The sequence below is a fragment of the Cinclus cinclus genome, chromosome 6 (genome assembly GCF_963662255.1).
Source record: "Cinclus cinclus chromosome 6, bCinCin1.1, whole genome shotgun sequence".
Classification (NCBI taxonomy): Eukaryota; Metazoa; Chordata; class Aves; order Passeriformes; family Cinclidae; genus Cinclus; species Cinclus cinclus.
Genome location: NC_085051.1, coordinates 45073416 through 45100113, shown reverse-complemented (window position 1 = coordinate 45100113; position 26698 = coordinate 45073416). Strand labels below are relative to the sequence as shown.

At 38.7% G+C, this 26698-nt stretch overlaps 1 protein-coding gene across 1 annotated transcript; it reads right to left on the bottom strand.

Moving 5' to 3' along the window:
* Positions 1-24186: 24186 nt before the first annotated feature.
* Positions 24187-25487, bottom strand: GPR65 (G protein-coupled receptor 65). Its single transcript, XM_062495244.1, has one exon. The coding sequence runs from the start codon at positions 25485-25487 to the stop codon at positions 24450-24452; it is 1038 nt and encodes a 345-aa protein (XP_062351228.1). The 3' UTR covers positions 24187-24449.
* Between the last annotated feature and the right edge of the window lie 1211 nt (positions 25488-26698).

Sequence of the window (26698 nt, the reverse complement as noted above, 5' to 3'; positions counted from 1 at the left end):
TTTTAAAAGAGCTGAAAGTCCCTCAAGGTCTCCATTTTGCAGAGTGCAATGTCCTTGAGATGCAAGACTAGAAAGTATTACGTAATTAGATTAAGGCTAAAATTCATCCAAATATAAACACTTGACTGGTAAAAGCTTGGTTTTGGTAAGAGCTGCAAGTGTTTAGCCCTTGGGAAGTGAGACAGGAGACCTTTGTGACAATTTTAATCTGGAAAATTTTGAGCTGGGTTTCTTGGGAGGTGATACAGAAGTCAACAGACCTGAGAACTAATACTAGTTCTGCTGGCCACTCACAGTCCAGGCAGGACATGAACAGGTAAACATGGCAAACAGCACAGACATCTGCTTTCTTCCACTGGCCTTACCTTTGAAGCAGAAGAAATATTTACAGTAATAAAAAGTTTGTCCTTTGTCTTGGTCTTAATGGTACTGAGTGATGCCATGGACTTTGTCATGAGGATATCTGCTAGAAGGTGGATCCTCCTATCATCATCCATTAAACCTTCTATTGCACTAGGCAGGAGTTGCCTGGAAATCTTTTTTAAGCACTGTAGTCCATTTCTTTCCCCCCATCTCTTGCAGAATTCTCCTTGTTCATCACTGTAATGTCTGATCATATTATCCACATCCCAGTCAGGCGCCAGAGGTAGCATTGTGGAGAAAAAAAATGGTTGAATAAACATAATTTTCTTTATGTTTTGCTGTGTTTGAGGCTACTATTTTGTTAAAACCATTTAGTTTCATTATTCAATTCAGAACTGAAACACTAGCCTGAAAGTTTCCTCTGGAGTGGGCTAAAATGATATCTGATTTCCCTTCTGTTTCCCCTGCCCGCTTTATAATTTTTCCACAGAAATAGATAAGGATACAGATTTTCAGCAAAATGGCAAGGAAAAAGATAAAAATGTTAATGTGCCAAGGCTTCTTTGCTAACGTGAAATCAGGCATATTCCTGCCTGTTGGCACAGGCTGGGGTCTGGAGCAGCTGCAAGTCACCTGCTCAGCCCCCACAGTCACTCACCCTGCACAGCCAGCACTAATGCTGTGTTGGGAGGCCACGGGAGAAACAGGAGACCTTTTCTTCATAATGCAGGGTAAATTAACTTTCCAATAAAATATGGGCTCAGCCTTCAGAGTGAAAGAGCTTAACTACAAAGGTCAGGTTATTCAGAAATGACAAAAGCAGTGACACACAACTCATTGAAATATGCACTTGTTCCCCAAGAAGGATGAATACTGCACCTCTGGAGCCCAGATGGAGTCCTGGGCACTCCTGGAAATCAGGATTTTTGTGCTGAAATATCAATCACAAACCAAGCCCAGGAATATTAAGCAAAAATGTGACTTTGTAAAGAAATTAAAAAATAGGCTGGAATTGCAACAAAATTTTCAATTTCAACTCATAAATTAATTTTTTGCTTTGACAGAATCCTGGTCTTCAGCAATTTTTCTTAGTGGCTTTCTTCCTCAGCCCTAAAGTAAGGAAGACTGTATTCAAACTTAACTAGATGTCTTCTGTTTACTCCTCAGAAAGGTAAATAAGATGCCTAAAAAGTGGTAGCACACATACAAAACAAAATTATAAACACAAAAAAGACCAGATACTCTTTTTACAAGCACTATTTTTTTGTGAAGAGCTTTTGGTGTGTTAATAATTGATTTCTTAGCCCTTTTTATTCTGAGGAATTTTGTTTTAGAAAAGCATAGTATTTGTCAGTAATTTCAGAATGCTTGAGCTCCTCAGTATATTTAATATATTCTTCTGGCAGCAGGTAACATGTAGGCAAGTCCTATTGTGTTGGGTATTGAAGTATTACAGTTTTGAATAATCCTTTCATACTACTAAAGGTTACAGCACAGGGAGTTTCACAATCTTGTGTGGGGTGTTTATCTGTACCTAAATAGTCCCAGACCATCTGCCAGGACTGTTTTTCCTTGATTATGGATCAGAAAAATTATAGTGACAATGAATAATTATTTTCCATGATAAACCAGCAGCCAGATGAATCAAATGACTAATAATGCCTAGAAAATAAGTCTTTGTCTTCCAGTTCACTGGAATGAATGTGGCTCAAATGCAGTTTGAGCCACAAGAGACCAGAAATCAGGCCCAAATAATTTTTGGGATACCTTATGGAATAAACTCAGTCGTATTATTTTAACAGTTGTGGCACTTCATGAGAAAACGTGGAAGAACGTCAGGACAGGCTGAGTCTATATACTACAGTAAAATTAAACACCTAACTCACTCCACGGCGGCAACATGATGCACCAAGAAAAGGACCATGGGGAATGAAAAATGTGCAGTGTTTGGGTGTCTCTCATGGCCACATGAGAACCTGGCAATCAGTTTGGGACTGAAACTGCTGAGAACCATCAGCACAGCCACTGAAATACAAACGTAATAGAAGGGAAAGTGGGAAATCAGTCCTTGAGAGTGGTTACAAAAATAGTAACTATTTACACATTTAAGGTATAAACTGTTATCTGCAGGTCTCAAGTCGTTTTACAGACACTGATGAATTAATTTTCAATACACCCTTACGACATATTTTATTCCCATTTTTCTCTCATAAGTAATGTATTAATAAATGCACAGGGACATGAGGTGATCTGGCACTAAGCCCACTGTAGGTTTATGTGATATAGTATAAAAATTAGCCCTTATGTTTCCAGCTGTCCACCACAGGCATTAGAGGTTCTTCAGTTTCCAAGGGCATCAGTTAATATGGTCAGGGATTGTCAAACTGTTCAGCTGCCCTCTTCATAAAGAATAGAAGGAAAAAAGGGTAATTATCAGAATTTCTGTGGAATAATTACAGATTATATTCCTATTGATTAACTGAAGGTTAGCAAGGTTCATTTGTTTTCCTGGTTAAAGTGATGTTTCCCCATGTACAATGGCCTCTCTTGTCCCATTAGAAATAGAGGCAATGATATCACTCTGAAATTGTTTAAAAATTATGCAAGGCTTAGAGAAAATTGTTGTATGCAATAGCCAGCAATATAAACAGGGATTATGGAAAGAAAAGATTCAGAGGTTTATACTGAATTCTTTTTTTCTTGAATTTGCACTGGCTCCAATGTATTTTAAGTTTGGAATATTTATAGAGAAAATGCATTATAGGATATACAAATCTTTTTGATTTACCAAGCAGGAAATGTTCTTATTGTTTAAAAAATTATTTCTGAATAAAACCAAAATCAGTGGTCTTCCTGTGATCAAAATCTCTTTTCCTTTAATGATTTCTGCAGGTATAAGGAAACTGTTATATCTTCTGGTTTTGATTTTTGTTTCAAAGCTCTGGTTCTCTTACAGGTGCTTTCCCTGTCGTTTTGGATTGTTTTGTAGAGGACACTTTGAAACAAACTAAAATCAAGTTGGAACAAATAACTGCCTTTGGTAAAAGCAAAGCCTGTTGCTATTTTTTTTTTTTCTTTTGTAATTGAAGTTCCAAAATATCTTTTTCACATTAGAGCCAATTTAGAAAACTGGTGATTTTACAGGGAGAGAAATGGGCTTTTTCTGTGGTTTACTTTGTTCCCACTACTATTGTTGAAGGTTTTATTTTTTTTCTCCTTCCATTCTGCAGTTCAGGGTTGCTGTCTTTCCAGAACAGCCCTTTGAAAGACAGGTCTGATTGTCCGTGCCATTATTCTTGCATTGGCTTTCCTGCTGTTTACCTGATTCCAGGTGAGCATTCCCGATGTACATCACTCGGGAAGGAGGAGTGGCTGGAAATCAGAGCAGTGGTTAGATGGCATGACTGGCAGCTCAGGAGCCCTTAGCAGCGGCTCTGCATCTCCCTGACAGCCATCACTTAGTGCTTGACTCTGGAATTCAGTCCTAATCGCTTGGAGCCCGTCTTGAGTGGGCAGGCAATTAACAACAAGGAGCACTGACTTAGGGGGACAAAGCTCAGCCTTCTGCACAAGTACCTTTGTCTACAGTACATCAGGAGAGTTTATGCCCAGTTCGGGTGAAAGCTCTGGCTTTCTCTATTCTTCCTTCTAGTAAGGCAGGGATGATGTAAATAATTTCATTTAAAATTTTATTTCTCTTTAGTGATACTTTCAGATTTTTAGCTGCTTTGTGCCTCTAAAAGCTTGATCAAGCCTACAGAGAAACACATATCTACTTCTAGAAATGCCAAATGCCTCTTGGGGAAGTTTATCAAAAGCACATAAAGGAAGCAGGAGCACAAATTATTGGGCTTTTGAAACTTTTGACTCCTGTTTTAACCTTTTTTACCTACAGATCTGAGAGCTTTAAACAAGTCAGTACTTTTATTTCAGTTTCTCCATAGCTTGGCAGGCTGGCCACTGAGAGAACTGTCAGTCGGCTGTGAGAGGCACATATGGCAGTCATGTTAGTGTGTTTGGAATGGAGACCCATCCCAAGTCATTCCTATATTAATCTTTTGCCATTCCTTTAGCCACCCATGTCGTTGAATACCTTCCTTGCCTTTCTTCTTCAACTATGAGGGCCACTGTCATTAGTGCAAGATTTGAAAAATAAACTCTTAGCTGCTGGGTTAAAGGATGTATTAGTAAGCAGGATTTACTTGGTAAGATCATTATATGTTTAACTGGAGAAAAGCTTGCACTGGCCTTCTGTTATTCTTTGAGCACCTCCTGTGCAGATCCCTCAGTTATTTCTATCTGCTTCTCTGTGCTGAAATATTCTCCCATGATCAGCTGTGTCACTAGGTGGAGAAGCTGTCATTCAGGGAGAAAATGGGGGATGCATAGTGAAAGGATTTCAAAGTCAGCTTACCTTCATGTACCTTCAACTAGTCACAGCAAACTGGACTAGTTCTGGATGAAGGTAGCCCTGTTTGCCCCGTAGGGAAGAAGCACTGCAGCATAGCTTGAACATACTCCTTCAGTCAAGTAAATTAGCTTAGGACACATATTTTCCACATATATTCCAAGGTATTAAGGTTTTCTTTCCAAAGGAGACTCTTTTTAAACTGCATAGTAATAAAATAAACCTTCAATGACAGGGATAATGCAGGATAATTAGACTTGATACAATACAGTGGACTTTACACTGCCTGCAGGGTAATTAGACTTTATATGATGCATCACATAAGCTGATGAAGTTTTCTAATTACTAAATTTCACATGCACAATTAGAAGTATAAGGTGAACCTGAGAAAAAAAGTGATTAAAAAAATTCTTGTTATGGTTGGAGCTTGGTAGGAAGTTTTCTTCATCTCACAGTGGTAGTAACTGGCCAATCTGTGCTTCATGTCTTCATGGTTTTCTCTGTGGCTGTGTAGGATGGGATTGCAGCCTTGCACCTCTTTTGTCATACAGATTCCCTGCTGGGAAATAACCTGGAGCATTAACAATGTCTTTGAGTTCACCTGCTCTCTCTACTTAAAAATTTTTATTTGTGCCTGTATGTATTTTATTAAAGGTTTAAGGTTGTTAAGGAGGTTTGAGGAAATGTTTTATGTCATGTGGGAGTAAGGAGGAATTGATATTCCATGGATCTACCATTGTGCAGTCACAGTTTTGAAGTTCATATGTTCACTTTCAGTCTTACATTTCTACTGTCCCAGTATCTTTTTAATTGATCTGAAAGGTTTTCACATCTTTATGTATCATAGAAAGCTCCTTTTGAAAGGAGAGTCTTTATACAGGTTTAAAGGATTTGAAAGAGGGAATACAAACTAAAAAGAGAAGGTGGGTGGTGAAATGTAGACCTAGGACAATTTTAGATAGCAGGCACAAACCTTTCTGAGATGTCATGGTATGGGGAATGCTGTGGTAAAAAGAACTGCCCAGGGCAATAAAGAAATCAGCCATTTCTCAAGTAATTGTAGGAAGTGAACTTAGGAAGTGAAGTAATTGAAATGAGACACTATTAGCCAGAAGGGGAAGCATAAATCAGTAGCTGGAGGAAAATTAAATGACAAATGGAGACAGTACTGGGGAATAGGCAGGAGTACAGATAAAATGACAACAATAATGAAAGAAAAAAAATTACAGCTGTTCTATAGAGCCAGTTTTGGGGGTAGAGAGAAACTGAATATCCTGAATTATGTATTTTTATTAATTTAGATGGTTAATTTCTGCCTACATGTTTATTTTGCTAGAGATTGCTCACAATTGTGGACAGATCATTAAGAACATATTTGGAAAGCCTCTTCTGATGTCAGCAGTTTCTTTGATTTGATGGGCAAGATTTATACCTACATAACCACTGGTATTTCCCATATATGTAATAATTTCATTGTTTTGAAGATGGTGGCTGCTCTCTAGTAGATTCAATTGCTATTCTTCAAGCTGACATTCTCCCTCATGGAAATTGGACTCCAGACTTTTAACTGTTTTTGATCTGAAATTATTTCAGTTTTGATTGCAAAATGCCTTTCATTAAAGGGGAATGGGAAGCAACAGAAGGCAAACTTGTCCTTAAAGGTAATTCTTACCTACATATTGCTGTACTGACATTACAGAATGTAAATCTGTAAATTTTTAAATCTGTCATAGATTTTTCACAAAAAAATCCCAAAACAAAAAACAAACAAAAACAAACAAAAAACCCACCCCCCAAAAAAACAGAAAACAAAAAAACCAAAACCCAAAAAAACCCCACCAAAAGACAAAGCAACATACAAATCCAACAATATTCACACCTTTAAGGGGTATTATTGAAATAAAGAAAGATTAACGTGACACAGCACAGCTCTTTCAACTAAGTTTTTTTCTATTACATGTTTTAAACACAGTGTCACATAAAAGCCTTTTGTCTTCCTCACAGGAGGCTGCACAAAGCATTTAGCATCCAGTTCAATATCCTTTACTGTGCAGAGCCTCCTGAATCTCAAGTGAATATCCCATTTCGTTCACAGCCAGCAATCATGCTGGGGAAACCAGCTCATCTATGCTTTGGACCTCTGACTCCTGCTACAACTCTTCAATCTGTCTCTTTGTTTGTGTGTGTAACATTTTATGCCCTTTCATTCATTCCAAATAGGTTTTCTCTCCTTGTGGTAGCAAAATATTTACTTGTATTTTAAATTAATGGCATTTGGTAATTGGCAATGCACTAAGTGGCAAAGGGCACCTCAAGTAATTTACTTCAATGCTGTTTGAGGTTGAAATAATTTGGTTTTCAGCAAAGGGCTATAAGCATACTAACAGTGTCTTCTGAGCCATTAGTGTAAAGAGGCTGTCTTGGCTCTGCACTTTGACTGCTTTAAAATAAATACCTATTAATAAGGAGGACAAATAATAAAGGCATAAAGTGGTTTGGAAATAGCTACTTTCATTGTCTAGATTATATAGTGACTTCACTGTAACTTTATCTTTCAATATTTAATCAAAAATTGAAATATTTCTGATGTTGAAATTGTAGTTTTCTCACCAATCCTAAGTATTATCTGTACGTACACATGTCAGAGAAAGAAAATGAAGTATAAATATGCAATTATGTGTGAAGGCAAAAGGGCATATCTACAAGATTCACTATGGTTTAAAAGGCAATGTGAGCCCTGGGGCCGTGTATAGGGCTCAGAGTTGGACATTAAACCGTATGATGCTTGAACAAAAAGATTGAAAGGTATGATTGACCATATGAACTTTACATGAAGTGAACAGTGTGTCCTAAGTTTCTCCTTCTTCAAAGTGGAAATGATTCTGTGGAGCACTTTGGAGCCTTTAAACACATGTTTCAGGCAAGGAGGGCAGGCAGAACAGGGAGTCTTGGTAGTTTGTATTATTTTCTTCTGTTTACATAAAAAATGCAAAGATTTGTTTTGGCCAAGTCTATCATATTTAAGCTAGTCTTGTTCATCTAAGTAGACATTATTATCTAATAATTATCAAAACAAAACTTAAGTATATCTATTTTGTTAAGTTACAGGTGGGAATTACTTGCCTAAGCAAAAAAAGAAGGGAATAAGGAGAGAGGCACATGTACCTGAAGTGAATTTCAAAAAGATCTGACTGACAAACCCACCAGAAACAGAAGAATTTTCTAGATGTATATTTTGATATGTAGTCCAAATTTTTTTTTTGCCTCCTATTTCTCAAACCATTTCATTTTCATTCAGAACAATTCTTACTCATTTACATGTCATTATACAATGCTGATGATACGTTTAGTGACAAGAATCACATAAGCCTGAAGGTTCAGCAACAGTTCAACTAACAGATAGATGTTTGTTCCTTCTTAATGGCATTAATTTGGGTGACATTTGGCTTCTAGTGCACATTATTCATGCTCAGTTGTGGTAGAATAGATAAAGAATTGAAAGACACAATCACATCTGTGTTCCTGAATGAAGAGTCTTTGTGACATGCTTATAGAGATTGAAGTGTCATCCAAGTGAATCAATTATAACAATCTGTTTCCCAATTCAATCTGGCAATTATTTCCTTTTCGGAATAACCAGCTTTGATTTTGTTTACAGATTTTATATAAACTTTGCAACAGACCCATAACTATATCACCAATTCATTGTTTTTATGAAGATCTAGGGAGACAGCTGTGCAGTTGCAGAGGTTACAGCAGAATTGAGCCTGGGGAGGGAGTGGGGTGGTCTCCATTCTCTGCCATTGCTGGAGAGCATTAGGGCAAGTCTGTCTCTCTGAGTTGTGGACCAAATTTCTGAATTTGGATCATGAATGAGTGACCCCAAATGACTCTGGTACTCAGTCTTTCCAGTTCTGAACTCCTAGCATGTCACGGAATGTAGTGCTTTGTAAAGGTTTTGTGAAATTTTCAGTTTCTAGTAATAAAGTTTCTCTTTGTACCATTTAAAGTTAAGCCTGAAACCAAAACACAAACCCACAGAATCATGGAATAAGCTGAGCTGGAAGGGACCCACAAGGATCATCAAGTCAATTCCTGGCCCTGCACAGCACCATCCTCAAGAGTCTCACATGTCTACCACCAGCACAAAAGACTTGTGTGATAAGTGATAATTTCATTGTTTTTCATAAAGGATTTTGATCTGTTCATGTTGAAGTCTATAGGCCAAAAAAGTCTGAACTTGGCTCGTGTTTATCAATGAAGATGCACAGAAGTAGTAATGATTTTTTTGTTGTAATGAAGCTCCTTTTAAAAATCATAACAGTGCCTTGTTGTGTTCATTGCTATGAGATTTGCCTTCAAACCACAGCTGAATTTCACATATGCTATCAGGGTGCTTTTAGCATCAGCTCTCTCAGAATACACACCTTTGTGCTAATACTTTTCTGGACTCCAAATCACAATTCAGTGACTTTTCCCTATCTTTACCCGCTTTTCCTTTTATCCTTAGGGGTATCTTCAAATTAATCCTGAAAAAAGCCAGCACTAAAACTTGCCCTATTCAAGAAAAATTCAGATAATGAATAAACAGAATCTGGATTTACATCTCATTACAGCAAATCTGAAACTGGCTCTTATATTTCTTTGATGTCTGACATAATTTAACTGATGGTGATCTTGAACCAAATGTTAGATGGATGTGTGCATATGTGTATGAAAGGACATAATTTCTATCAAAAAGAATTTCACTGCATTTTTCAAGGAGAATGGGCAAATGCAGGTTGAGGGAGGAATTGTTTTTAATTGAAATGTTCGGTGTCTCATGGTTATTCAATAAATGAATCCATCATGATAGTGCTGTTTCCAGAGAAACTTTGAAAGTTATTCCCTGGAAACAAGATAAAGATCAATTATCTCCTGCAAAAATGCATTACCCTTCCAGAGTGGCAATGGCATGCAATGGTAATAGTGGCAAAGACAGGATTTTTCCCTTTAGTATATCAGTCATAGTAATCAGATTCTTCTTTGTTTGTCCTAAGAGGTGAATTATGAGGAGAAAGTGCTGTTAACATAAGGAGAGGTGTTTTCTTGCCAATATATGCCCTTCTCCTATATGGTGTTGAAATATCTTTAAAAAAGGTGCCCCCTCTGTGCCAGAGTGACATCAAGAGAAATCTCATAGAAAAGGAGATCCCTTACTAGCTAGTTCCTACCATAGGGCAGACTGCCTCTGATGACCCAGGCAAAATTTGTGTACTGGGTTTGCTTTCTCTGCAAACACTGCTAATGGCCATCAATAACAAACCACAGGGGGATTCAGAACCCTTCCTTCAGCAGTGTAAGAGTAAAACAGATTTTACAGGTGAAAGCACGGCATGAAATGCTGCAGAAATAACTCCATTAATGATTCATGAATCTAATTATTATTGCTATTAATGATGATACCATGCTTAGAGCCATTAGTACAAATCTTAAATAAATGCAGGGAAAGCACTTTTTTATAGCCTGAAATTAGACAGTCTAAGGGATATTCATAAATAGAAAGCTGCATTATAATAATATGCATTATGGTTGTTTTATCAGTTAATTCTGCTGAACTTGTCTAATTTTTGAATTTGCTTATAAATCTTAATTAGCCACTGTGGAATTGAATGCAAATAAAAGATTACTGAAAATAAAATAAAATGTTTAGATAGAACCTCTTATATTATGAGAATAAATTCTGTCACTTATTAAGAATAATAAATTAATTGACTTTAGGTTTTACCACAGCCATAGCACAAAAGCACATTTTATTCCTGATTTTCAGTATTAAGAGCAAGCTGACTTTGTATTTGCCTGGAAGCAAGGGCTTGGGACACTAGACTCTTATGGAGATGTCATCAGTGTATATAAGTCAAGGAAGCTACTCATTTGGCAATGCCCTTCATCCTCTGAAGTTAGGTGGGCAACTAAAAACATCATGTGTTTATGTAAAATGCAGCCTGGCTTTGTCATTTTCACCACTAAAGTGTCATAAGCACCACCAATTACAAATATATAAAATAACTGTTCCCTTTGGAAGTTTTGAGGTGTTGATAAAAAAGTCCCATCACTAATGAAGAGATCTACCAAGTAGCTGAAGAAATGTTTATCTTCAACAGAACTGGAAACCATTTGCTGTATTCTGGTGACCTAGCTGAATACCTCCATACCCCACACACTCCATCCCTCACATCCAGTGGAAACAATAGGTCTAAGAGAAAACCTGATAGCCCAGTGGGAACCAGTCCCTGCCACTGTTGATGGACAAATGGAAACTCAGAGATTTTTCCTAGTGAGAGGGCCAAAGATCCCTCTGTGCTCTTTGATTCTGAAATGCCTCATCAATTCTGTGTGTTAGCCTATAATGTGTTACCAAAAAAAAAACCCAAAAAACCAAAAACCAACCAACCAAACAACAACAACAAAAAAAAAAACAACAAAAAACCAAACCTACCAAAACAACCCTACATCTCTTAAAATAATGTTTCTCCAACTACCTCCTATCATGTATACTGTTTTAAATCACACACTGCAAACACTGAGCCTCATGCTCTTGGTTTCTTTTTGTCCCTGTCCTTGGCATTGAGTTACTGATTTCAGCACTAATGGCTGTAGCTGCAATATCGAGGGAGCAGAAGGAATGAAACTTCAAGTTGCACAGAGCAGATAAAGCACACTCCTGTGCTAGCTGTGCAGGAGGAGGAGCATCTGTAACTCCTTAAGCCACTGTAGAAAATCTCTGCTTGCATTCAGCATAAGTGGCAGGGATTCAGTCACTCATGGGTCATCACAGTCTACCTAGCTTGTTTAGCTTATCCTGCTTATCTAGCCTGCATCTTTGAATGCATAATATTTATGGGGAAAAATGGATTCTAGGTTTTTTTGAAACCATCTTGCCTCATTTTAGTAACTCCAAGTGACAGTGCTGCTGCCTTGGAGCTTACCAATGTTTAAATACCACCCTTGTAAAGGAAATGGCCTTTTCCATATGTCAAACTGCACCTCCTAAGCCACTTGGACCTGTGATTCTTTCTGGGTAGCCAGGCAGATAAGTTCCTCTTGTCACACATACCTTTTCAATGTCTAGACATGTACAAAGTGATCCAATTATTCCCCAGCTTTCTTCTTGGGTGACCAAATGTCTTGAATCCTTGAGACATGCAATACATTTTTCTAGTCCCTGGATCCTCTTTCGTGAAATTTAAACTGTGCAGCAGAAAGCAATCTACATCTTTAAAAATTGGCATGCCTGTAAGATTTTATCATACAAAACAACCAGCAGAGACATGCTTCTCTCCTATTGTGGACTCATCTGTGCTTCACTCCTAATAAATATTTACTTCACTGATGTATTGCCAAAATGTCATAAGTGTTGAACATTACGTTTATTTAGGCTTGGTGCTGCTCATAAGACAGCACTAACTCTTTCTAGGAATTACTCTGCCATGGTTAGTGGTACTATCAAAGATTTGGATTATACCTCATGTATTGATTTCCAGTCAAACCAAGAAGAAATGCATTATTTCACAGGTGTGTTTAACCACAGGGTCACAAATGCAGACGTGGACTTTATCCTGTTTTACCCGAAAGGTCAGTAATTTAGTAATGCCAGTTAGTTGGCTTTTTTCTTTTTAACTCATTCATATAACAAAGGGCAGCTCTATCCAGAATGGTTATTATGGAATATATGTCATACCCATCTGTTACAGTAGGATATTGAGAGCCTAGAGAGGATGAGTCACAATTCTGAGGCAATGTCCTATGGAAAGCATAGAGCATAGTGGCAGATGGGAAGAGATGCTTTTGAACAGATGGATCTGGGTGTGGTTCATGTCTCACACGCAGGTTTACACTGGGACAGAGTACTGGAGCTAATTTCTTGCCTGCAGAAACAGCCTGCAACGTGCACTTGTAGCAATCACCAGCAGATACCAAAATAATTCCGCTGAGGAGGCAGGCATGCTCACAGTGCTGCTTATCCCAGCGTGACCATGGCACAGCAGCTGCAGAGGAATAGCCAAGGGCATTATTTTGCTTTCAGAACAGAAAGCCAGAGTGAGAAACCACATAACGTGTTCAGGTATGACTGCTGGTAGTGTCTGAGTGTATTCGGGATTGACTGACAGGGCTCCCCAGGTGCCCACAGTTGCTAGCCAGTGACAGTGAGGTGACAAGCATATTGGCAGAAGAATGTACTGTACCATATCATCTCCTGAAATGGGGATAAGTACAGGAATGCCAGAATTTGACTGAAGAAGGCAGTTCTTGGTAATGTTAGAGATCATAGTTTCACTTGCAATATAGTCTTTTCAAACAATATATTAATACTTGTGATGCTCCATAAAAGCAGCCTAACCAAATGAAATGTTTAGCAATGACACTATTATGGAAAAATGAATCACACTGATTAAATACTACTTTCTATTTAAAATTTGAAGTTGCCATTACTAATATCATGTGTGCTACTCATTTCATGAAATAGAGCACAGCCCAGAGCTCACCCCAGCAATCTTTCCTCACAATCTGACAGGTGCTAGCTTATACCTTTTGTACACTCATATTGATTTTGGAAAGAAAGTTGATGCATGAAAAAAATTAACAAGGTAGGACAAGATGATGAGAAAGAGAAGTAAGTTATATACTTTGCCACAGGTGCTTCCCTTTATTGTTGCCATACCCAAGGGATTTTTTTTTTTACATTTAGCTGAATTAATTTATTGAATTGGTGCATGCTATAGTTAAAAGTCAGCAAAGTCAGCGTGTACATGTAATTTATAATAGTGAATTCTCAAGTGCCATAGAGAGAAAAATGAGAGCCACGTAGGAGACAAGGGGGTTCTTCCATTCTGGGCTGAGATGATGACTTCTTTAATATCCTCTTTATAGGAATCTTTGTGGTTTAGCACCTCATACGGAATTTATACCTTTCCACAAATAGCTGACAGCAAGGAAGAAATACAAGTATCTCAGGACAAAGAAGTTATTTTTAGAGCTCTGTGTTGTCTGCCTGGCATCAATTTTTTATAACACTTGATATGTGCATGACATATGTAACATATATATCATTGCACTACTTCCTGCACTTGTATTCAGACTCTGAGCTGCACTACATTCAGACTCTTACCTTATTTATATGTTTGCTGTGGGAGATTTATATCCAGGTGTGGTGGCTGACCAGCTCAGCCATAGCCTTTTGTCACTGTCAGAGTCACTGGTAAGGCAATTGCGATTGGTAGTAGCCATTTGCTAGTGGTTAATATAGAAAAAAAAATTGTATTTGGAAAATAACAGCCAATTATTCTCTGCTTTTAAATTCATTAGAAAAGATGGACTGTGCTTATAATGTATGTTTAAGATGACATAATACTGGTTAGGTAGGAGTGGCCATGAAATACAGGATCACGGCTTCCCATAATTCAGGGAAGGGTATTTTCTTGGCTACAGTGATTCTCTACAAAGCCATTTTCCAGCAGTCTTAGAAGTCTGTGAGTGCACATGTATACCTGCACACATGCTGCTCCCCTGATGACTGCAGGCACTGTGCCCTCAAGGAGAAGTGATGCCCAACACAAGAGCAAAACAACATCCCAGGATGGCAGCATGGCAGGAGAGGGGAGGGCGTGAGCATAGTGACTCTAGCCCAGCAGATACTCAGCACAGTATCAGGGCTCTCTGTTCCTTTTATACCTGTTTCATAAGATTATGTTCCCACAGAACCAAATGCTTCAGATACTTTCCTTATTGATAAAGCTTTTGGGCACGTATTTTCTTGTTCTGTCTTGAATAGCGTAGAGTGAGAATTATTGGGATGTATTATTCTTTCAGGAAATTACACAACCATTTACTCCTGAAAAAAGATCGTGTAAGTGAGAAATAATAATAATAATAATAATTATTATTACTATTATTATTAACAATAGTAGTAGTAGTAGTAGTAGTAGTAGTAGTAGTAGTAGTAGTAATAATAATAATAATAATAATAATGTTGGTGGGTAATGCTGTACCAAGAGCATTACCAAAATATATTTGAGATTAAAAACTAAGTCTGTTTCCAATACTTCAGCAATTCTTGAAGTTACACAGCCTGAAGCTGAAATCTTGTTTTCTTGACAAGGATTCGTATTCCCAGCATCTGAACCTACCAGTGGTCCTCCTGACACACTATTGATTAGTTCTACTTTTATTGTCAATAAGCATTGTCGGCATTGTTGATAACTACAGACCACAACAGAGTCAATACTGATTGAGGTGAGAGTAGGAATCCTCCCTGCATTCAGCTTTGCACACTATAACCATTCCATGGTTGCAAAAGGGAAGAATGGAAAGCCTTTTTGTGTGCCTTGTATGAAGCTCCACAATCAATAGCTAGGAGACCATTTAAATGGATATAGCTCATATAGTTATTTGAGCACCTTATTGCAATGCTTATATATCTATAAAACATTTCAAAGCAAATAAAGACACTTAATATTTTCTCATTGCTACTCATATCTGAGAATATCAAGAAAATTTCTTTTTTCCCTGCTTTTCATTGTAAGAGGAAAACTAATCTTGTTTAAACAAGTAGTTGCTATTCCTACCAAACATAGCACTCTACAATTATTCTGTGTTTATTCGCATGTAATTATTAATATGAAGTAAGAGCTCAGAAAGATTCTCCTTCTTCTCTTTTCTGATCAAGCTGATTTATCTGTCTGCAGTAATTTCTTGAAATTCAGTACGAATTTAGATCATGTTCATAGTGTTCTAAGGTAAGGTAAAGACATGATGCTTATTCTAGTAAACAACTATTAATTTTGAAACTGCACTTCCTAAGTTATTTCAGTTGCATACTTAAGAGTTGTTCGGAGAAGTAACTAACAGGGACAAAAATATCCCAAATAAAAGGATAAAAAAAGTGGAAAAAGTACAGAAGATTGCAGTAACAAGGAACCTGGGTTGCATTGACATCCATTTATTTTTCCATCACACTCATATGAAACTTCATGCTGGTTGGTCCTGGAATTCATTTAAGCTCTGTGAAAATTCCCCTGAATCCTGCTTGTGGCTTCCATTGTGGTAATTATGTCCTTTGTGACCTAGCCAAAATACTGATCTCTAGTGAGCTTTTTTTCTTTCCCCAACAACATGACAGTTCCATGTACTGTGCCATGTCTCAGGGCTGCTTATGTCAGTAATAAAGATATGAGGAGTTGGGAAGAGATTTTTTAAAAAATATTTTTCAGGACATATAATGGACCAAAATTGGTGCAGCAACATAGAGGAATAAACTCTGGAAAAAGAAAAAAGAAGCAAATGAACATAAGGACTGGTGAAATGGAGGCAGGAGAAAAAGGAAGAAGTGAAACCTAAGGCTTCATATCAGATGGACTTGGGCACCATAACACTGAACATTTTTCTTCGTTTAATAAAACGTTTAGACACACATAACTGAACCAGAAAAATGTGAGCTGATGGTGTACTACTGTGGACAGCTCTCAAGGCTCACTGTTTGGCGGGGCCTTTTATTTTTTGCTCCTGGGTCTGATGATTGACAGCCTGACAGCTTGCTGGAGCTGAAGGCAGAGGTTGAAAGGACTATGGTGGCTCACCACAGCCTTGTGGGAACTCGGTCCCCAAACTTCCTTTTCTTCTATTCAAGAAACACAGCTTTAAACTAGGGCTGTTTCTATGCTTTTCCATAAAGCCTGCCTAAACAGACCAAAATCGCCACCTAGTGAGGATAGTCTCTCATCTCACTCATTTTACACAAGGGTTTTGTAAATACAACTGAAATAATATTAATATTCCACTGCACTTAAGTTTGAGTGACAATAATAAACAATATTTTGCAAGAAAAATAACCTCAAGAATTTAAGGAAAAACATATTTGCTGAAGTGACAGGAACAGAGGCATGTTCCATAAAATAGTATGTATACAAGCACAAGTGTTCCTACCACCTTTCACTGCAATCATTAAGGTGCTTACTTTATTGTCTACAGAATGTATTTACAGGAATCTCGAATGAAGAGCCAGATTTAATGTCTGTGTTGGGTGTCTTATGCCTTCTGCACAGGTACTGCTTCAAAAAGTCTCTGAGTTCTTGATCCTGGTCTCTCTGAATGAATTGCTAAAAAAAGCCGAACTGCATAATTGGCTAAAACTCAAAGAAGTATCCAGAAGTGGTTTCACTTTTAGTATGTCTGTAATGAATTGAAGTGAATGCCCAACAAAGAAAAGAGAAACCTATATGTACCACATTAGCAAGTTTTTGAAAGGCTTCCAGCTAAATCCATTTTGCAGGTTCCTTTTGCTTGATCTGAGTGTTCAAGACACTTTCCTATTAATTCCACCATGACACAGCAGATGTAAATTTTTTCCTTTTACACTGAAGAAATAAACTGACTATTAAGATTTAAAAAAAATGCATAGCAAATTACTCTAAAGATTTAATTTAAAAATCAATTACAGTTAAATATACTATATTTTAGATTATTTTTTCCTGTCTGTTCTACATTTAGTCTTTGAAAATTAAGATTGTAAAGACTGTGCAGTTATGAACATAAAACACAAGAAAAAGTAAGGGAAAAAATACACAGGAACCTCCAAATACAAGAGCTCTGACTTTCAGATAACCACACGAAAGAACTCTGAAGAAGTCATGAGTATAAACAAAAGTGAGACAGGAAGAATCAGTATTTTTTTCCCCTCAGATAAAGTTATTTTCCTTGACTTGCCTTAGTAGAGATAGAGTTAAGTTACTTACTGCTGATGAATATTTCTAGATCTGCATATGTCAGGCTTATATAAAATCAAAATTTGAATCTACTAGCAGTGTACTAGGGATCAAAAAAACCTTCAGGATTTATTTTTTTCTTCTCCAAACAGGTCTAATTTTAAACTGCTAAGTGCTACTGCCTAAATTTATTTCCTGCTTTCCATAGAAGTAAATAATCCTCTAAATTTCAACACGAGACTTCATGATGAAATGGTCTCAAACATAGCAACTGAGGGGAATTTTCACAGCTGTAAAATTCAGTGCAAAGTTGCATGTGGAATCACAGACAGTACACAGTACAATTCTCTGTAGTATTTTACTCCTTCTGTTACGTTGTGAGGTCTAAGTCATGCACAAGGGGGTTGAGACCCTGCATTGTGAGCCAACAGCCATCAGATGGGGAAGGAAGTCTGGCACTGATCACATCAGAACAGGTGTCCAAGAAATTATGTCCTGTATTTCACACATTTCTGGCACAAACTCTGTAACAAATGTGACTGCAGCATTGTTTCCCTGTATAATATCTCAGGATGAAGCCTTTTCCTAGGCTGGTTGTGCTCCACAAAACCTGTATTAGATTCACATACCCTGAGCTGCTAGACAGTCACATGTGCTTGCTCTCTGCATGCCAGGAAGGACAGCTCACATGTTTGCGTGGGGTTAGAATACATCACCAGCCCTCAGTATTTTTTTTTTTTTCTGCTGCAATATGTTCTGAGAAGGAGCAGAAACTTCGGTTTACTGTGGATTATTTATTGGGTTGCACTGCATGAGGATAAATAAGACGATGAAGCCATGTGTTTATGTAATGTTTCTCTCATTCTGAGAATAAAATGAATCTCAGGAATTGCTTGGGAGAGTTAAGATTTCCTTTTGCCCACTAAGAACTTTTCTTTTGTTTAAGAGTCCTCAGGTCTTCTGTGCTGAAGTGACAGTTAAGAAGATGAATTACCATAAGGCAGGCCACCTGTTCAGGCATAGGAGACGTGGTACCTCAAATTAGGATACTCACCTCAGTCTCACCAGTTCATTTCATTTAAGGATGTGAGCCTAAGGAGGTGAGTCTAAGGAATTCCTGATTTACAGGATCAGCAGCATTTTCCTCACAGTGTTTCTTCACACATATAATTAAGTATGTGAAACACAACACAGTCTATCCTTTAGACTGTAGTTTTCTGAATCTACTACTTGTTGGGACATCTGGTAAGGTACCAGCTATCAGATGAAGGAATCTGTGATGACAATTTCTCCAACTGTGCAATAGATGCTTGAGATATGACTAGGATTGAGATGCAAAAGCCTTCATGCTAAAATGCTAGAAATTTGAAATAAGATTATTCCTGGGTGTAGTTCTTCATGTGGGGTCAGAAAAACAGACATTACTTTGTTTCCCTCTTGCTAAAAGGAAGGAAAATTTTTTTTTAAACAGGGAAAAATGGCAGGTTAGGCCAAGATTCTACAAGAAATCAATATAAAGCTGCAGCTGGTATGAAATATAGCACAAATTTATGCATATTAGGACCATCTCTTGTGAAAAGTTTGTGCAAGTCATTGTTTATGTTAAGTGAACTTCAGTAAGTCATTTGAAAGGCAACGTGCCATATCTAAATTATTTCAAGAATCATCATAGAATCATAGAATGGCTTGGGCTGGAAGGCACCTCAAAGATCACCTGGTTCCAATCCCCCTGCCATGGGCAGGGAAAATTTCCACCAGACCAGGTGGGTCCAAGCCCCATCCAACCTGGCCTTGAACACCTCCAGAGATGGGGCATCCACCACATCTTTAGGCAACCAGTTCCAGTGCTTCACCACCCTCACAGTAAAGAACTTCTTCCCAGTATCTAAACCTACTCTCTCTCTGAATCTTTTCCCTCTTGTCCTATCTCTACACACCCTTGTAGAAATTCCCTTTCCATCTTTCTCATAGGTCCCCTTCAGGTACTGGAAAGCCACAATTAGGTTGTCCTGAAGCCTTCTCTTTGCCAGGCTGAACAAATCCAAATCTCTCAGCCTTTCTTCATAGGAGAGCTGCTCCCTTATTCTAGTCATCTTGGAGTCCCTTCTCTGGACTCACTCCAACAGGTCCCTGTCCTTCCTGTGCTGGGGACTGCAGAGCTGGATGCAGCACTGCAGGTGGGGTCTCACCAGAGCAGGGCAGAGCACAGCAGAGGGGCATAGTACCCTCCTGGCCCTGCTGGCCACGCTGCTTTGGATGCAGGGTAGGACTGGCTTCCTGGGCTGTGAATGCATACTGCAGGGTCATGTCCAGCCTCTCATCCACCAGCACCCCACAAAGGTTATATGTGATTGGGCACCAGTACAGTGCTTTTACCCATCAGCTCTGTTTTTCATCCAGCAACAGATCTTGACTTTACCAGGAAAATTAAACAAAAGAAAATAATCTTTTATCTCTGTATTGAACCTTAAGCAGTTGCTATAGCAACAACATTTCTCAAAATGCTAAATTCAAAGTAACAGCTACCTTTGCTCTTGAGATATCATTTTATTTTTTCAATCTCTCTCACACTTCATTTAAAGAAGCTGTGAGTCTGTGCTCATATCACCAAAATACTCAAAGTTGATTTTGAAAAGAAAACAAAAAAGGGATTGATCACCTTTCTTTGCACCTCCCACTGTTATAGCACTTCCATGCCACATTTGATGTGTGCACTCTGACATTCAGTTAGAGATGCTGTAAGACACACACCCTGCTGTACAGAGGCTGGATACAGGCTGTAAGTGATACACTGCTGACAATACCTCTTAAGTTCATAGAGATGAGAATCTCACTCTCTCTTGTGCAGTATCTTTGTAATTCACCTGGATCAGACTTATTACGTATCATCTGATGCAGTCTTCTTAATGTTTTCTGGTTGGTATTGTTTGTTTTGGTTTGTTTGTTTGTTTGTTTTTAAATTGTTTTGGTTTGTGTTTCTCTTTTTTGAAGTTCCAGTCCAGAACATACTTTTATGTCTTTCTAGGGTATTAAAGGATTTAGGTGAAATAGCTTGGTTACTTTTAATTCATAGCTGAACCTCCAAAATTTCCCTGTGTCAGCTTAGGCTAGCGTTTGTAAGTAACACAGTCATTGTGGGGCAGCAATAAAAGAAACAACTTTATGAAAAATACATGCACGATATGTTTTTCTCTTTCTCCTTGTCAGAGCAAGAGCATCACTTATCAGATCTTCCCCACTGGAGACCCTGCAGGTGCAGAGGAGACAGTGGCCTTGGGCAGGAGCAAGTTTCCATCTCACAGGGTGTGGGGACCACCAGGAGCTGCTGTATGAGGCAGAAGCATTTTTGAGCAATCTAGGGAATTAGATACCTACACTTTATTATCATAAAGAGGTGGGACCCTGGACTTATCTGAGCTTTTTCATGAAGCCCAGCCTATGGGCCAGCCACTGTCATGGTTCTCCTTTACCTTGAAGTGAGTCTTCAGCAATGCAGGCAGGTACCACAGGAAATGAAGATATGAAAAACATCCACACATACCCATGTAAGCTAGTCCATGCTTTGGCTTCCATCAGCATTGATGGAATATTAAAGAATATAAAATCTCAGGGTGAAATTTTGTGGAAATAAAGCTTTTTGTAGAGGCTCAGGGTCACTTTACCAACCGAGTCTGTGGTCTCTTCTCCTACTACATTAGGAATTAACTGTCTGTGCACAGGCCAATGCTGCCGTGTCCAGCCTTGTACCTTGCTGATCCCAGCCTTGCCTTCCTGACTTGGCTTCCTCCAACCTGCCTTGTCACTAGAGATTTGTCTGGTGATCAGGGAACAGTTGGCCAGACCTGCTCTTCTGGCCTGATGGGGTGCCGAGGCACAGTGCCTTGTCAGTGACAATGCTGCCCAGTGTGCCTGGCTGTCACCCTCAGCTCCTGGGTCACTGCCCCTTGTGAAGCTGCCAGCTCTCACTACTCTCTGACACAGAGGTTAAATTGGACTCAGTTTTGCTGCTTAGCTTCAGTTTTCATTATTCTTTAAATTAATTCTTAAATTCTTTAAATTAAAAGCCAAAATTAAAATTAATTTTCCAACCCTTATGGGATGTGAAAGATTTAATAATTAACCACTGAGTTCTTTTTTCCATGAAGTTACAGTGAAATTTGGTTCTGCTTTTATTTCAATGCTACTGTGAAATTTCACATTCTGTTGCAAAATGCATAGATCAGCAGTGGAAAAAAATCATTATGAGGTAACTTGCACTACTGCTTGCATAATTCTTCCTTCATAATATATAAGAAGGAACTACAGAAAAAAACAAGCAAACAAACCAACCCAAATCAGAAACACAAACCCACATCAAAACAAAATCCAATAAATGGAAAACAAAAAAGGGAATGTAATTTTCTAGAGAGGAAAGCAAAAGCCAGAATTGTGACTACCCATAGGATCACAGAGGCAGTCCCTGGTGGTTTGAAGGGACCTCAGGGAATCTCAAGTGTAACCTTCTGCTAAATGGAAGGTCAGCGACAAGGTTAGATATTGCCCAAGCTTTGTTGAGTTGGGTATTGGAAATCACTGAGGATGCATCACACAGAACATCTTGGTGCAACCTGCTCCACTGCTTATCAGTTCTTCATAGCTCAGAAACTCTTCCTTATAAAAACTCTGACCCTTGCTTCAAGTTATACACGTTTTCTTATTCCTCCTTGTCCTGGCTTCAGGTAAAGTTCCTTTCAACAGCTGTGGTAGTGCTGTGTTTTGAATTCAGATTGAGAATAGTGTTCACAACATACTGATGCATTTTGGTTTTTGTTAAGGGTTTAGCCTAAGTAAAGGACTTCTTTCTTGTCTCATGCTCTGCTTGCAAGGAGGTTTGCAAAAGAAACTGGGTGTGGGCATAGCTAGGACAGGTGACCCAAACTGGCCAAAGGGATATTCTACACGATGGAATGCCCTGCCCAGTACATAACCTGGGGGAAGTTACCCAGAAAGGTGGCTGATCTGAGTTCAGGAAGTGGGGTCTGGCATTGGTCAGTGGTGGTGAGCAATTCTGTTGTGTGTCACTTATTTTTTCCTTTATTAATATCATTATTATTATAATTGACCATTATTAGTACATTTTAAAATTTATTTTTGATTATAAAACTGTTCTTATCTTAATCAACCAGTTCTACTTTGATTATCCTTTCCATTCCACCTGTCTGTAGGGGGACACAAGGGGGTTGAGCAAGTGGCTGCATGGTCCTTAATTTCCAGCCAGGCTTAAAACACACCACTCCTGCTAGGAGCTCTTGTGATGAGCTTGGCCCCATCTTCTCAATACGCTCTTTGCAGGATTGCAAAGCTGCCATTAGGTCCCCCAAAGTCTTCTCTTCTCCAGGCTGAACAAACCCACCTTGCACAGCCTGGCAAGGTCCCATTTCAGAATATGAAATTAACAGAAAGTAGAGACACACACAGCAACTCATGAAAACAATGAAAAAGCTCTTTGCAATGGACAAATTTTTAATTTACACACAGAGGGATATTCTCATAAGAAACATCTTACTGCTTGTGACTACTTTATGCGCATCCTCCATACATACTGTCATACCTAAGGGTGCTAAAAAGTGCTGGTCAAAATCCTTCCACCTCACAAATTTTCTAGGGGATGATTTTATTTCTTTTTTTTAATGGAAAGAAAAATTATTTCCCTATGAAATAAAAAAACACCATAGCCAAATATTTTTCCTGGGAATGGAGCAAAAATGAAAAGATTGTGAGAGGAGAAAAAAATGTGATGTTTTAACTCTTATCATAATATTTTAACTCTTATCAGATGGTTGGGTGTCTGGATGGGACAGGGAACCAGGGAGCCAGGCAGCTGTTTCTGGGGCTGGGACACAGTCCCTGATTTAACAGCTGCACTTCTGATTTGTGTGAACATCAACTCTTTCAAAATGTGGGTTCTTTTGCTTCCATTCTTACTGTTTGTTGGTACATTCATGTTCTTTGCTGGTTTGCCAGTATTGCTGGCTGGCTTGTTTAATTTTTTTAAAATTGGCAGACTGAGAACCCTGGAACCTCTAGCTGAGGCCTTCATGTGCAGTTAAGTAAATGAAGCAAACCTTACTCTATTGAGTCTGAAAATGGAACCACAGATTTGAGTCACAATAAGCAAGTCTAAAGGCTGACCCTTTACATGGATGAGATGTGAAACCTCATCTTTCTATCCTTCTCTTCCTTCTCTGCATGTATCAGGAAAAGTTTCATGCAAGTTCAAACACTGGTGGCTAGAATTTGCTTCTTTATAGGTACTTGAATTAATGAATGTTCAACTGTCTAAAACCCAATACTGGTACTGTAATGAAATTGCATGACATACAATTATACATTAGAACATATATTTTTCAAGAAAAAAAAAACCTTAAGGGCAGGTAAGTGCCTGTACAAAGGAGACAAACAATTTTAAGAAGTGTCTGATCTCAGGGGTATGCTAAAGAAGAATTCAAGTATTTAATGAAACACAAGAACCATCATAGCAGCATAAAAAACACCATGAAATTACAGAGATTTACCACACTCCCTCTGCTCCTTTGCTAATCAGGACAGAAAGGACTTCAGCCTTCCTCCAGCTTAGTACATTGCAGCACTGCTAGCAATCTGCAACAGGAGACAGTTCTGTGGGGGATCCTCAGTAATTCTGTCAGCATGTCACAGCCATCCTTCTTGATTGTGTGTTTGTTTGTTGTCACTGATTTATATACTACACGTGCTTTAAAGATATGTGTTGATACTCCATTCATTTAATTGACCCTATAGCAAGTTCTTATTGGCTCCAGCTACTGGTTTTCCTTAGACTGGTATCTCTGACTTTTGGGGAATTTCCTAGGAACAGACTGCAGAAGAATTTTTCTTTTTTTTCCTTTTAGGTTATCCAGTTTTCCTTTGCATGTGCTCATTCAGGAAATTTTGACAGTCTGTGTTTCACAGGAAGTTCTGTAGGTGATCATTGCTGTGGTTTTTGTAGCAGAACTGCACAGAGCATGTTCTTTCACTTGGTCTTCCTCACGCTTTCGCAGGCAGAAGCAAAACCTGAGCAAATTCACTATCTCTGTTCGTGCAGTTTCACTCACAAAGCAGTACAGAATGGGATCAGCAATGCAATTCAAACTTGTTAAGGCCTGTGTGATTCTGTAAACCTTATACATTGACAACACAAGATGTGGATCAGAGGTGGAAGGTTCTTTGATGCTGCGGATAAGCAATACAACATGATAAGGAGTGAAGCAAACAATGAAACTAATTGTGATGTTCAGAATAAGTTTTCTCACTTTTTTCTTTTCTTCATCTACTGTGGCTTGGTTATACTTCACTACTTGGTAGATTTTATGGTAGCAAAACACGATGATTATCAAAGGGACCAAGTATCCTGAGCATATTCGGAATAAATTTATGTTCGCCTGCCACCTTTCCAGGGGGTAGTTATCATAGCATAATGTATGATTAGTGAAATTGCAAGGATCATTGAATACTTCTTTGTACACCAATATGACTGAATTAAAGATGCTTTCCAGAAGCCAAACAATTATGCTGATAATCAATGAAAATCTTCTTGTGCGCAAGTAGTGAAGCTTCAAGGGGTGAACTAAAGCCAGGTACCTGTCTAGAGAGATGCAAGCAAGGAACGCAGTGCTGGTGTAGAAATTCATATACATAAGGAAGGCAAAAATCTGGCAAAGTAAGGCAGAGAGCCTCCAGTCATCTCCATGCCAGGCATAATCAATCCACAGAGGCAGAATCAAAGAGTACAAAAGGTCAGCCAGGGACAGGCTAAAGATGTAGACTGCTAACTCATTCTTTTTCCTCACCTGAACACAAGATGCATAGAGGGATATGCAGTTGATGGGAACACTGATCATCATTACTATGCTATACACAAATGGAAACAAATACTTATCCAGGGTGTGATCATCATGGCACTCAGTGCTGTTGTTCATTGTCCACCCCAGTGGTATCCTTGAGATAATTCCAGCCCGGGTGCAATATAACCCCCTGTTGCAGTCTGATGGGTTGTCATCTGTTAGTTCTTCAGGACCTGACTGACAAGATTCCAGACTTCTGTTACCAAAAAGGAAAAATGTCAGGTTATAACATTGCTGTTGTTTTTATGGGATTCTTGGTGTGTGTCTTTTCCTTTTTTAAAAAAGAAAACAAATCTGTGTTTGTAGGAGATCAGAGGATGTTAATGCTACTGGAGTTAGGAAGGCATAGGAGGAAGAACCCAAAATCTAAGGTTTTTAAGGTCAGTTAGATAGAAGCTTCTGAAGCAGAAGCATGATGAGTAGGTGGGACACCTCTTCTAAGAGTGGGGTGGTGTCCTGCAATCCTCATTCTCTCTTGTGGGAGAGTTAAAGGAGATCAGAAAGTGGACCACTAATAAAATAGATGTGCATTTTCTATTATTCTGGTAAGCACTGTTTTGGGAATATGAATATGGCAGATTTCTTATCCTACATAACCTCCTCCCCTCTAAGGCAATGGAGGGACAAGGATAGAAATACAGGGATTCAGGTACTGCTGGATGTTGGGATCTGCTCAGAAGAGAAAAATGTGTCTGGTATATTTCCCTATTGCAAATCACTCTTTTGTTTGCATCCTCATACATCCCTGCTTCCTCTCTCTGCCTTTGTATGAGATCCCACATGAACTTGCCATTAACTGTGCGGTTCCAGCAAGACTTACTGCATGTACCAGAAACCCTCGTGTGAAACCTGCCAGGCTATTGGGCTCCTGCATGCACATGATAATCTGCTGGGTGTCCCTTTAAACATGTGAGGTGGAGACTGAGTACAGTTTTTCATTTACGCTTCTTCCCTCTAAAAAGTGCAGCTGAGATACATGAGCTTGTAAAGCCATTAGCAATTAAAATTTTCTTAGTCACTTCCAGGACTGCAGTTATCAACAGCTTCAACATGAAAATATTAGTAAAATGGCAGCCCTGACTAAAGCAATGGGACTGGAGGAATTGCGTGTCTGAGCTTTAGAAACACGTAGAAGAGCTGACCTTTCAGTAAGAAAGGGTGCGTAACTGTAATTGTGAGACAGCTGGTACTCACTGATTGTATCAAAGCTCTGACACTCAGCAGTTGCCTTCTCTAGAGAACTAATTGTTACGTTCAGGAAATACAAGAATGGAAAATATTGGTTG